Raw genomic sequence first — 13821 nt, 5'->3', positions numbered from 1 at the left:
TTAACAAATGTATTAAAAATTTCAGGGTAACATAAAACAGACAATGATATATGATATGATATGATATTATATATATATATATATATATATAATCATATTTTGTTTAGATTGTATTATATCATATAATTTCTTATTCCTCTTCTCCTTTTTCTTCTCATTATTTTTCTTATTATTCTATATTTTTCTTATTTTTCAACATGTTTATCTATTTTATGCCTATTTTTAAAGATATTTTATAATACTAAATACGAACATAACTCAGAACTTTATTATGTACTTAGCCTTTTCACCACTATTCCAATGCAAAAAAATATAAAATAAATGGACCTATAATTTATTTTTTATTGTTTAAGGCACCATTCCTACAGAGACAGAGAGATTGGGCATTCAAATCAATTAAACAAAAAGGAAAGAAAAAAAAAATCACAGTTGAATCTTTGTTTGTCCCAACTGTAGAAGTAATAACCAATCAACGAACCCGGAGGTCTCAGTTCAGCCAATCAGAAGCATTGATGAAACTCCGCGCGAGGAAGAGGCAGTTCCTGGACTGGTTGCCCAGAAACCAGTCAAAACACTGTGTTGATAGGATGGCAATGCGGAAGGTTTGGACTTTAAGCGGCTTTGTAAACTGTTTAAATGTGTAAATTGTGGTTAAAGATATGGTAGATAAATCGACAGACCTCCTTGTTGTATGTATATTACGTTTTTTTGTTGTTCTCTGAACTAAACATGATGCTATTGACGTTAGTCGGACGGAGTTTCCCCGTCGTTTGTTTTGCACCTGTTAGCATGATTAACGAGATAGAAAACACCTGCGTGACTTAAGCTCTGAGTGGTTCAGTTTAAACCAGGAAATATGTAATATTCCTGCCTCTATGGATACCATAAAATAGTGTTTTCTCGAGCTCTCTGTGCTCGTTTAAAACAGATAACCATTTGATTTTAATAATGAACACTTTCTGTGGAAAATATATAGTCAAACTTTTTTGTTTTAACCATGTAGTGATTTATTCCTAAGGTTTGTGCTATTATTTGGTCCATTACAGTAAAATATAGGCTTTCAGTGCTGTTCAAATGACTTGATGTTTTGATGAACATTTCTATTAAATTTTCAGGGCTGGTTATCTAAAGCGAGAAATGAGCTGGTGGTCAATGCAGTTGCCTTTCAAGACCACATCACACGCACCATGCTGCAACCAGATTTCTCACTCACTGATCCTTTGTGGAGATGCAAAAGAAAAGCAGCCAGAAGCCCACAAGCAAGAGGAGCAGAAGTCAGGGCTTTATGGAGACAAGATCAGCAAGAAGAGAGGGAATATGTGCTTGAATCCTCTTGTCCTCCTCTAACTTTAGGTAAAAATAGAAAATTTGTAGTATTTTTGTGTGCAGCATGAGTATATTATCATTTTTTCTTATTTAACTTAGCACAGAAATTGGGTTTGGTGGCCTCCCCAGGAGAAAGACTGACAGAGGATGAATGGATGCAGGTCAAGGCGAGGTCTGTTCATCAAGGGGAATCTGCTCAGCCCTGCGCAATATGCAGGGAGGAGTTTCAACTCCAGCCTCAGGTATTTCCCCAACACAGTACCTACTGTTAATTCTCGGCTAGAGAACTTTTTCTTTCTTTTTTACATGTTTCCAATGATCCGTCTGTCCCCAGGGAAACCTGTGTTTCCGTATGGGCACGCACACAAAGCCCCCCTACATCCCACCTCCCCCTGCAGTTCCTGTATGTTCTAATCTGTGTGGACAACTGTACAAATTTACCCATACTGCCTTGGAACTCAACTGTGACGTGATGATGTAGCAATCAGTGTGTTACTGTGAGGGTCATTCAGTCTTTTACACCTTTCCGATCCCCTTTTAAGATGCCAATCTCCTCAAGAATGTGAGACTAGAATAGGCGGCCTCACAAAGCACAGTTGCCATAGATGCACGTGTAAATATTAGTTTGACTCAGGGAGGGAAAAAAAAGTTAATTAGAGCCTGCTAACAAGGGAAAGTGACAAGAAAGAATCTTTGTTGATCTGGCATTTTCATGCAAGCTTTCATATTGTAACAGTGCATTTGTGTGCCACTGTCTTGTTGCATTGAAGCAATTCTGTAACTATTTCAATGCTGACAGACTCAGTTGCATTGTATCAGAGGAAGTGCTTCTCATTATTTTAATACCAACCACAAATTTTCTGTAGTGAGTCTGAAAAATGACAAATGATCTGTTTTTATGAAATTGATCTAATTAAAATTTTATGTGTCTCTCTATGAACTGTAGCTTGTTGCCTTGTGAAATTTCTCTGTGCTCTAAGGGCTTGTTGAGCTCCTGGAAATTGTGCACTGCAGGGGGTCCTTTCACTGGTGATGGAGTGTGTTTGTCAGGCCAAAAAACATTGGGAAATCAATATGACCTCCCTGCCCTCCAGAGATCCGAGTAAACTGGTCTGTGTGCCAGGCCTCATAGCTGCGGTGGCCTCCTTTCAGACAGTGAAAGAGTCCATCTCACAGGTAGAAGGAGACTTTAGTCCAGGTCCCAGCCGCTCCACTGGGGGTCATGCTGACTCCCTCTATCCTTTTAGCAAATAAAACACTTAAAGTCGCATGCACAAAGGTGCATGAATACAGACAGATTTAGCATTTCTTAAGACTCACAGGCTGTATACAGTAGCAGAGCACTCAAAGAAACCTGAAAGCCAATACACATCTTCTGGAGAGATGGTAACCCTATCAACCTGCAGATACAGGTTTAGATGCTTGTTCTTGTTACATTATCAGTGGTTCACATCTGGTCTAGCCTCAAGACCAACAACCACCTCCTGAAAGAGAAATTGTGACCCAAATTTCTAAAACATTTCCACCACACAAATGTATTTAATTAGAAAAGATGAAGTTTGGACCTTATTCAAAATGTGAAAAATACCAAACAAAATAAAAGGACAAAACATGCATGTTTAAAAAGTGAGTCATTTTAAAAAGAACATGCATGTATACAACATATACTCTGTTCTTGCATTATAATGCATACATTTTTTGGTTATTTTCAAGAGATTCTGAGAATTTCACATACACCATGTGGACAAAATTATTTAGCCACACCTGTTCATTATTAAATTTAGGTTTTTCATTCAGAGCCATTGCCACAAATGGAAAAAATCAAGGACCTATCCATGCAGTTTCCATTTATAAACATTTGTGATACAAAATGGGGCATTCTGTAGAGCTCAGTGAGTTCAAGCGTTGTACTGTGATGGATGCCACCTTTGCAAAAAGACAGCTTGTGAAGTTTTATCCCTGATAGATTTTTTCCACAGACAACTGTAAGGGATATTATTAGAAAGTGGAAGCATTTATGAACAACAGCAACCCAGGCACAAAGCAGAAGACCACGTAAATTAAAGAACGGGGTCAATGGCTGCTAAAGTACATGGTGTGCAAAAGTCACTCTGCTGAATCCATAGCTAAGGAGTTCTTAACTTCCACTGGCTTTAATGTATGCACAAAAACTGTGCAGCAGAAGCTTCATGAAATGAGTTTCCAAGACAGAGCAGCTGCATACAAGCTTCACATCACCAAGTCCAATGCCAATCGCGGATGGGGTGGTGTAAAGCACACCGACACTGGACTGTGGTGCAGTGGAAACATGTTCTGTGGGATGATGAATCACACTTTTCTCTTTGGCAGTCAGATGGGCGAGTCTGGATTTGGTGAATGCCTGGGGAACGTTGCCTGCCTGACTGCATTGTGCCAACTGTGAAGTTTGGTGGAGGAGGGATAATAGTATGGGGCTGTTTTCAGGGTTTGGGCTAGGCCCCTTATCTCCAGTGAAGGGCAATTTTGATGCTCAAGCATACCAAAACATTTTGGACAATGCTATGCTTCCAACTGTGTGGCAATGCACAAAGCAAGGATCATAAAGACATGGTTTGATGAGTTCTGTGTAAAAGATCTTAATTGGCCTGGACAGAGCCCTGACCTCAACCCCATAAAGTTCCATTGGGATGAACTGGAACAGAGATGGTGAGCCAGGCCTTCTCGTCCAACATCAGTGCCTGACCTCATATATGCTCTTCAGAATGAATGGGCACACATTCCCGCAGAAACACTTCAAAATCTTGTGGAAAGCCCTCCAAGGAGAGTGGAGGCTGTTATAGCTGCAAAAGAGGGGCAGTAATCTCTTGTACATGTACAGGTACATCTCAGAAAATTAGAATATCATGAAAAAGTTCAGTATTTTTGTCACTCATTTTAGAAAGTGAAACCCATATATGGACTCATTACACATAGACTGAAATATTTATTTCTTTTATTTCTTGAAATGTTGATGATTATGGCTTACAGATAATGAAAACCCAAAATTCATAGGCTCGGGAAATTAGAATATTATATAAGATCAATAAAAAATGATATTTTAAACAGAAATGTCAGGCTTCTGAAAAGTATGTTCATTTCTATGCATTCAATACTTGGTTGGGCCTCCTTTTGCATGAATTACTGCATCAGTGCAGTGTGGCATGGAGGCGATCAGCCTGTGGCACTGCTCAGGTGTATTGGAAGCCCAGGTTGCTTTGATAGCGGCCTTCAGGTCATCTGCATTGTTGGGTCTGGTGTCTCTCATCTTCCTCTTGACAATACCCCATAGATTCTCTATGGGTTCTTTTCCTCCACAGCCCAGGTAAGGCGCTTCTGACGTTGTCTCTGGTTCGAGGAATGTGACAATCCTCTCAAGGCTGCGGTTATCCCTTATGCTGGTGCACCTTTTCCTACCACACTTTTTCCCTCCACTCAACTTTCTATGAATATGCTTGGATACAGCACTCTGTGAACAACCAGCTTCTTTAGCAATGACCTCTTGTGGCTTATCCTCCTTGTGGAGGGTGTCAATGACTGTCTTCTGGACATTTGTCAAGTCTTCAGTCTTCCCCATGACTGTTTAGCCCACTGACCCAGACTGAAAGACCATGTAAAGGCTCAGGAAACCTTAGCAGGTGTTTTGAGTTCAGTAGCTGATTAGGGTGTGATACCATAACTTTCCAATTGAACTTTTTCACAATATTCTAATTTTCTGAGACACTGAATTTTGGGTTTTCATTATCTGTAAGCCATAATCATCAACATTTCAAGAAATAAAGGCTTGAAATATTTCACTCTATGTGTAATGAGTCTATATAATATATGGGTTTCCCTTTTTGAGATGTACCAGTGTATGAATACAACGTCATCACAGTCCCTGTCGGTGTAATGGCCAGGCAGATGAATACTTTTGAATCAGGTCTATAAAATACAGTCTTACCTTTTCTTTTACTTAAAATATATGCCTGTTTCTTTTGCAGGTTTTGCTGTCCTGTTCTCATGTTTTCCATCAAGCTTGTTTGCAAGCATTTGAGAGGTTTTCCCGTAAGATGTGCTGCCCTTTGTGCAGAAAAGAGCAGTATGAGACCAGGTTGATCCATGATGCAGCTCGTCTCTTCAGACACCAGTGTGCCACAAGGTACAACTGAAGCAGAAACAATACAAAAGGAATGCATGAAAATAATTGTATTTCTAAAATACATAAATGGACGGTCCTGTTCCCAACAATGTACAATAAAAAATCATCTCATAATCTCACCAAATAACTTTTCAGTAGGGCTGTGAATAAGTTAAAATCTGAAAAAAAGATCTGAATTCAAATGTGCTCTGTTAGGCAACAAGGTTGAACTTGATGCTCCCATGCTGCTAATTTAAATCTTTAAAGGGTTTTAATAGTTGATCCAGTATCACTATTCATCACATTGTGATACCACAGTGTATTGATGTTTGTTACAACCAATATCATCTTTCCTCTGGTCATAATCAAATTTGAGACTGCAACAAAGACTGAGTAAGTGTTAAGGATAAACAAATGACAAATTTTGACAGTCAAAAAAGACATCTGCTTATAATAAGAATGGGGGCATGGTCCAGTTGCTTATATCACAGTTGAACAAAACCTTTATTTATTAGATTTATGATGTTTGTCATGATACCAATATTTAAAACTTTGATATAATACAAGCAAGAAAAACTATGTTATTGATACTTTCCTTTCCACAGCAACAAAAAAGAAAAGAAGTCTCAGGGACCCAGTATTTGTTTTGTTTTTAAATGCCAAAAGTTTGAAGAAACTCCTGCATGCTGTCTAAATTGCACAAATATGTTGAAAATGTTTCAGTATTGAAACACTGCCAGTGTACTGATGCAATTTTAACTTTGACCATTAAAACACAGGAATTTGATCATTTTAAAACATGTGGTATTGAAAGCTTTTAAGTATTTAAAATGTTGAAAACATTTTTATGAGATTTCAATCCTCAATGGGAAATCTTGCATCTCAGGGGTGTTGATTGTGGATCAGTGGATGGAGTCGGTTGTCCCGCATTCAGAAGGTTGTGGGTTTGATCCCCAGCAGCTGCAGGCACATGTTGACACTCAATCCCATTACTTCGATGGTGGCTTGTAAATGTGTATGGATGCGTATAAACACTGATGGCCAATCTCCATAGCAATCCTTGCCATGTCAGACAACTAGAAAGCATTATACACGCTTAAGTCCATTCACCATTAATGAAAATCACATTAGCTGTTCTAGTTTTGTGAAGGTTTTATATATGAATGAGACAAATGTCATCTTAAAGCCAAGGCTATTACTAATTTTTTGAAACATTTTACAATTTTTGAGTTGTTTTAAGACCAGGATGTAATTATTATTTCTTCTTTTTATTATATTTTGTGTATGTACGTAGAATTCAAGCATGCTGGCGAGGCTATGTGGCTCGAAAAAGGTACAAAACATTGAGAAAATCCATCTGCCCAAAGGACAAGCAGCTGAGACGCAGGTTCTTTGAAGCTAAGGTGGGTTTAATCTGCCTTCTTTTCTCTTTAGATCACTCTCAGTCTGTTTACATGCAGTTTGAAAAAGTTTATTATTAAGTTTATTATTGTTAGTTTGACTAGAACTAGACAAACTAGACAAATGCATGTTAACATGTTAGTCAGACTGAAATTGTACTAAAATTTCACAATATCAGACTAGCACCTAGATTATACAGTTTGAATTCAAGTTATTCTTGCATGTACATGTCTTATTCAGACCCAAACTGGACTATCTATTTATTGGGGCAGGTCGGGTAAGTACAAAATGTACTGAGCTGTAAAAATTGTCCACGCCTTCACTGTTTGACATACAACCACGAAGAAGGTCCGTAGTAAGTATTAACATCTACGGCAGGGGTGTCAAACTCATTCAGGGTAGGGGGCCAGATTTGCACCAAAGAGAAGTCCTGTGGGCCGGGCTATTTTTTTAGCAACGTGTGTGGGTGTGGGTGGGGGTGTGTGTGTGTGTGTGTGTGTGTGTGTGTATACACACATACACCCCCACACACACCCACACACACACACACACATAGTAATCTGAATGAAGTAATCTAGACAGGTATAAATATGCTATCCTTGTATCACGTGGCAATTTTTTTCAGGTTTTTATCGCTTTTAAGACCCACTGATGTTAAATTTACAAGACTGGAATATTCATTATAAAGATAAATTCAGCATGACTATGGCTTTAAATCGGCAACCTGTTCACAAAATATGATCTGATCCGTACTTCAGTTGACCTGGGATCAGTTGACAGAGTCCAGAGAGGAGAATGAGTGAGAGAAAGGAGGAAAAGAGAGTGAGAAAGAGAAAGAGGAGGATCCTGTGGAGATTCATTCCAGTCTGCTGCATTATGGCTTCTCAATGATCTACAAACCCTCACCTACTGAGTGAAAACTTGACTTATAAATACATGTCTGTACCCCAACAGTCGTTCTTCTGCATGTCCGTTCTCTCTGAATCCCCCTGACTTCCGTGCATGTGTCATGAACGGGGCCATCTCCGTGCACAATTGTGATGCCTTTAGCGCTGCGCCAAGACCAAACATGCCGATCTCTAATGTCATATGACAGCCTGTGTCCAGATTAGGATTAAATGTTCAGTCATAAAGAATCTGTTTTATCGTTATGAGAGGAATTTTTACCATTTGACAAGACCTGGAGTTAAATATGCTACAGGATTTATAAACAATGTCCCGCTTTGACGTAAGTGATCAAGACCATAATTGCACGTCTTGTTGACATAAGATTAATTCGTATTTAAATAAATTTAGTTGATAATAGTTTGGCATTACCGAGTTATTATAAGGAGGGATTAAATCAGGCTGGAGATTGAACTGAGTCACTCGCCAGAAGCGAGAGATGTCTGTGTTTGTAGCTGACGGACTATTATGCAGGAAAAGTATTTGCTATCCTGAGAGCAGCTTCAATCCCCCACAGGGATAGATATTTGTTTTTAAAAGGCAAAAACCTCTGACACTGGTTAAGCGCCCAAGGAAGGAAACAGTAAAACTGAACTACAGACAGGAACGGACTCTATGAGAGAGCGAAGTGCAGCTGTGCACGGTGGTTACGTTATTCATCTTAATGGATAAATAAATGAATAAACAAAACAAATCCTTTTCCTTCAGTCTTAAAAATCATGCAGTCTGTATCCGCTTCTCTTTTTGTCAGTGTGTTTGCCAGTCTGAGGTGATGAAGCAGGTGCGCTGCCATGCGCCCTGCCGTGCATCTTTTTTACTTCCTACCTGCTCTAAAGAGAGTTCAATGTTCCATATTTATTCATTTATTGCATTGTACTGTGATCTTTCATTTCAATTTCATTTATAGATAATGAAAAATTATTGAAAATTTATATTTCAAAGACCCAAGTTGGTAAATATTGAAAATTAATATTTTTTTTTAAATGTCCATCTTTTTCCCTAAACGTCTCGCGGGCCATATGGCACCTGCTGGTGGGCCTGAAGTGGCCCATGGGTCGTAAGTTTGACACCCCTGATCTATGGTAATCAGTCTGTAGCACTGCTGGGGTGTTGTGAAGCCCAGTTTGCTCTGATATCCCTTCAGCTCATCTGTATGTTGAGTCTGGTGTCTCATCTTCCTCATGATATTTCCCTGGAGATTTTCTATGGGGTTCAGGTAAGGCCAGTTGGCTGGCTAATCAAACACAGTAACACCATGGTCAGCACACCGGGTTCTGGTAGTTTTGGCTTCACTGTGGGCAGGAAATGAAAATCAGTATCACCATAAAGCTCCTCAGCAGAAGGAAGCATGAAGTGCTCTAAAATCTCCTGGTAGATGGCTGACAGCCTTGACTCTGGACTTGATAAGTACAGTGGACAACAGCAGCAGATGACATGGCACCTTAAACCACCACTGACTGTGGAAAAACTGGGCACTTTGGATTATATTCCTCTCAGACTCTGGGACCTTGATTTCCAAATAAAATTTAAGATTTACTTTTATCTGAGAACAGGAGTTTGGACCACTGAGAAAAGGTCCAGGTCTTTTTCTCCATAGCCCAGGTGAGATGTTTATGATGTTTGTGTTGCAGGAGTGGCTCGACACTAAGAACAGGACACTTGTAGCCCATTTCCTGGACCTGTCTGTGTGTGGTGGCTCTGAATACACTGGGTTCCAGCCTCAGTCAGCTCTTTGTGAAGTGCCCCTTAGTTCTTGAATCTGCTTTATTTGACAATCCTCTGAAGGCTGAGCTCATTCCTGTTGCTTGTGCACCTTTTCTTACCACACTTTTCCAGCCAACCTCCCATGAATATGCTCTGAGAACAGCCTGCTCTTTCAGCAATGACCTTCTGCGGCTTACTCTCCTTGTGAAGGGTGTCAGTGCCATTTCTCTGAACAAATATCATGTCAGTCTTTCCTATGATTGCGGTGGTGTGTACTGAACCAGAATGAAAGAATAAAGGCTCAGGAAACCTTTGCAAATTGGACTTTTCCACGATATTCTAATACTTGAGAAAGTGGATTTTTGAGAGTTTGTAAGCCGTAAACATCACTATTAAAACAAAAAGAGTCTTGAAATATTTACCTTTTAATGAGATAAACCTAGAATTTATGAAAGTTTAACCATTCAAAGAAAATTATGGGGAAAAAATATCTTTTATACAGCATTCTGTTTTTTTTAAGATGAACTTGAACAACCAGTTTGTTGCTGTTAGCAAAGTCAACAGAAAGAAGGTCCGTTAAAAACTATCACCATCTATGGCCGTGGAGGCAGATCCTCACATCAATAAATTTATTCTTGCTCGGAGTGCATGTAAACTGGGACAAGGACAGTAGTCAAGTTCAGTTGCCTAATTGATCTGTAACAATAGCTTGAGTTTACTATGCATGTAAACATACTGACTGAATATACAAAGTGTCATATTGTTGAGCATCTGCCTCTTCTCTCTCCTACCAGTGTTCATTTTGTCGGCTAGAGCTATGTCTAAAAATGCTTGTCATTTAGCTAAGACTAGCAAACAATGGATCTTTGTTGATAAAAACTGACAAAAGTACGTTTTTTTTGTTTTTTTTTACAGAATACAACAAGACTTAAATGCTAATGCTGTACTTTGGTACATTAAAAATCCATGAGATTTCTACACAGTGTTTAGAATCAGTAAAAACAGAAGGAGGAATAGGGTAGAGAGCATTCAAGGTATGTCTTAAAGTAATTCAAGGATTGTGCATTAATATGAGTGGTAATGAGTAAATTTCTGCTAATTTTTCAATATGGCTGATAAAATTATCCATCCATCTATTTTCTATATCGCTTATTCCATTCGGGGTCGTGGGGGGACTGAAGCCTATCCCAGCTGTCATTGAGCAAGAGGCGGGGTACTCCCAGGACTGGTCGCCACTCAATTGTAGGGTTGACATATAGAGACAGACAACCAGGCACTCTGACAAGCACATCTATGGCCAATTTAGAGTCGCCAGTTAACCTAAGGAGCCTGTCTTTGTGGTGGGAGGAAGCTGGAGTATCCTGGAGGACCCTTCTTGCTGTGAAGCAATGGCACGAACACTTGTGCTGCCGTGCAGCCCCTTGTAAAATTATTTCAAAGAAAATCATTGTTCTGACTAAAAGTAATGACTGAAATGTGAAGACTTTCATTGACTAAAAGTGGAATAAAATGTTTTTGTGTTTTCGTTGGATAACACAAGACTAAAACTTTTAAGAGTAAAACTGACTAAAATGTGACTAAAACTAAAAGGCACTTTAAAGACTAATTCTGCGTTCACACTGTGGGTCTTAATGCTCAAGTCTGCTCTTTACTCAGATCTGATTTTTTTAGGCTGTTCAAACTGTAGTCAAATCCCAAAAGATCAGATAGGTATCTGATTTATAACCACACACAAAATTTGAATCTGATATAAAAATATGAGATTCAATGGCTTCATTCACACCGCAGGCCTTAATGCTCAATTCTGATCTTTTCTCAGATCTGATTTTTTTGTTTCCCTTTTCACACTGCGGTCAACTTCCAAAAGATCAGATACGTATCTGATTCAGAACCACATGCGAAAGTGGCCTGAATCTGATTCGAAACAGTCAGATTCAATGTGACTTGCGCTGTTCACACTGTCAGAAAAAAATCTGATATGAGTCACATGTGAGCAAAAAAATCAGATTCAGGTCACTTTCAACTGCAGTGTGAACATAGCCAATGTGACTTGTGCTGTTCACACTGTCAATAAAAGTCTGATATGAGTCACATGCAAAAAAAAAAAAAAACAGATTTGGTTCATTTTACCTGCTGTGTGAATGTAGGCTAAGACTAAAACTTAGCATGTAACAGCCTAAAAAATAACACTGTCTACTGCATTTTATGCTGACTTATTTGGACTTTAAAGGGGTTAAATAAATCCTGTGACATACCTCTCATCTTCAAGGTTGAGACCTGGGTTTCAGAGACTCGCTGACCTCACTGCTAACCTAAATACACAGACACAACCACACACCTTCACCTGCTCTGGCTCTCTCATTCCTCTTTGAAGCTTTGTGAACCACACACTGTTTGTCCAATAATGCTGAGTGTGTTTTGTGTTTTAGTCAAACAGTCTGGACTCTGCAGGGTCAACACAAAAGCACAATTTGGGTCTAGTTTAACTTCATTGATCTAAATGTCTGGGGTGTATGTGCTTCTCTGTTCCTGGGTCGGATGGATGAGGGTGAAGAGGTGAGATGGCCAGGTTGTCATTTCAGGCTTTGTTCTCTTTTCTCATTTCAAAGTTATAAATCATGCGACGACTGGACTCGACAGAGGGTTCATTTCTAAGTGGCCTCTAGTTGTTTGACTCTGAGGCTGTGTTGCCTTCATGGTCGATCTCAGGAAAAGGGAACATTGCCACCTAGTGAACCTCTCCCAACCAAAGCCCTGATGACCAAAGGCAGACTGGTCACCATTTCTCTTAACCAAACATCAGCTTCTCATGGAGTTTCTGACCCTGACTTGAAATTCTCATAGCTGCACACATGTGCTGTACCTTTTATTAAGTGTCCAGGCCCCTTTTGTCCTTATGTGGATTATTGTAATCATGTAGAGTGCTTCTGTGCTTCAGAGGCTGATTAAGCAGAAGTGACAAATGCATGAGGGCCACACTTTTAATGTTTTCAAGGGTTAGAGCCTCCTACCCATCCCCCTGCCACTGTCCATCATCTAGCCAATAAACACAGCCTCAACACGTCATGTAAACAAAGACACAGCATTTACAAAGCCAATTAACTGTGTTCTAACACATTAGGCCATGTCGGGGTCTACACGCTGCAGACACAGTCATCAACGCTGTCAGTCACTTTACATTCAAGCGGGGTGATTCAGTGGTTGTGGGTGGTCATGAGGTTGTCTCATGTCTTTTGTCACGCCGAGGATGATCTTCAAGAGCTTTGAGCTGCGCAACACAGCGCTGACAGGTCTGACGGACTTGATTTCCAAGGGAAGACTTATTTGCTTAGCTGACTGTAATGCAAACAGGCGTGTTAGTGCCGGGCTGGGACCTGTGTGAGACGAGGAAATCTATTCTTTCAGTTTTTCCTTGTAAGAGCAGGAGGTTAATAAAGCATCATTGTACCACCAGAGCACAGGTGCTCCCTGGGGAAAAAACTCCCACGTACCAGCCTGTTTTGGAAATCTTATCAGCTGATCCTGCTGCCCAGCTTTCAATTTTTACTCACTTTGGAGGTCCGACCCTGAGTCAACACATTAAGGGTGACACTACTGACACATAGATGGATTGCTGTGAGATAACACCTCTGCGCTCCTCCTCCTCCTCTTCACACTCTGTGTCTTCTCCCCTCTACATCTCCTGTTGAGCAAAGGCAAAGTTCAGAGGAGGCTGCTCTGTTTGCCATGACTGTCAAAAAGTCAGCCAGGCTCATAAAACCCTCCATCCCTATGGTCAACAGTTGTTTAATTAGTGATAAAAGCCCTGCTGTAAAGCAATTCTGATGCCCCTGTGACAGGCTGAGGGAGAGGTTCCTATTTCTGGGTGGGTGTAGGTGAGTCATAGATAGGGAAACACGCACATGTGTGCAAGCAGGTGTTACTGTAGGATAGTGGTGTGAAATCATCTGCAACTATATCTTTATTAGTACCTTAAAAGGTGAATTTTCTCAGAAGATGGGAGTTTTTGTGTTCCAAAGTAAATAACAACACTGTTTCACAAAGTAGGACACAATACAAAATGCATTAAAACTAACATTAAAATGTAAAAAAAAACCCCACTGATGATTAAAACCTAGTTATGATAAAGTTCCTTTGAAGACATCTACTCTAAAGTAATACATATTCTACTAAAATAAAAGTGCATCATCTTATACTGGTTTTTTGAGAAGTGGTATAGCTGCAGGAGCAACAAAGCCAAAGCCAGAGCAAGGGGAGTTGACTGGGAAGAGTCATGGAGAACAGAGCTGGCCCTATACTGTCATAGGTTG

At 39.8% G+C, this 13821-nt stretch overlaps 1 protein-coding gene across 6 annotated transcripts in view; it reads left to right on the top strand.

Annotated features, from left to right (window-relative positions):
* The first annotated feature begins 520 nt into the window (after positions 1-520).
* The window catches only part of rnf32 (ring finger protein 32), a 45818-nt gene continuing 32517 nt past the window's right edge, over positions 521-13821 (top strand). For 3 of the 6 annotated variants that reach the window (XM_041814554.1, XM_041814549.1, XM_041814550.1), the window contains exons 1-5: positions 577-689; positions 1116-1353; positions 1426-1568; positions 5325-5482; positions 6756-6864. In XM_041814554.1, the coding sequence (XP_041670488.1) occupies positions 660-689; positions 1116-1353; positions 1426-1568; positions 5325-5482; positions 6756-6864 (678 nt within the window). In that variant the 5' untranslated portion in view covers positions 577-659. Of the gene's footprint in view, positions 690-834; positions 1019-1115; positions 1354-1425; positions 1569-5324; positions 5483-6755; positions 6865-13821 lie in introns of those variants that run through there. The other 3 variants (XM_041814551.1, XM_041814552.1, XM_041814553.1) reach the window with 3 other exon arrangements.

The sequence above is a fragment of the Cheilinus undulatus genome, linkage group 19, assembly GCF_018320785.1.
Source record: "Cheilinus undulatus linkage group 19, ASM1832078v1, whole genome shotgun sequence".
NCBI lineage: Eukaryota > Metazoa > Chordata > Actinopteri > Labriformes > Labridae > Cheilinus > Cheilinus undulatus.
This window is presented reverse-complemented; position numbering and strand designations above follow the sequence as displayed.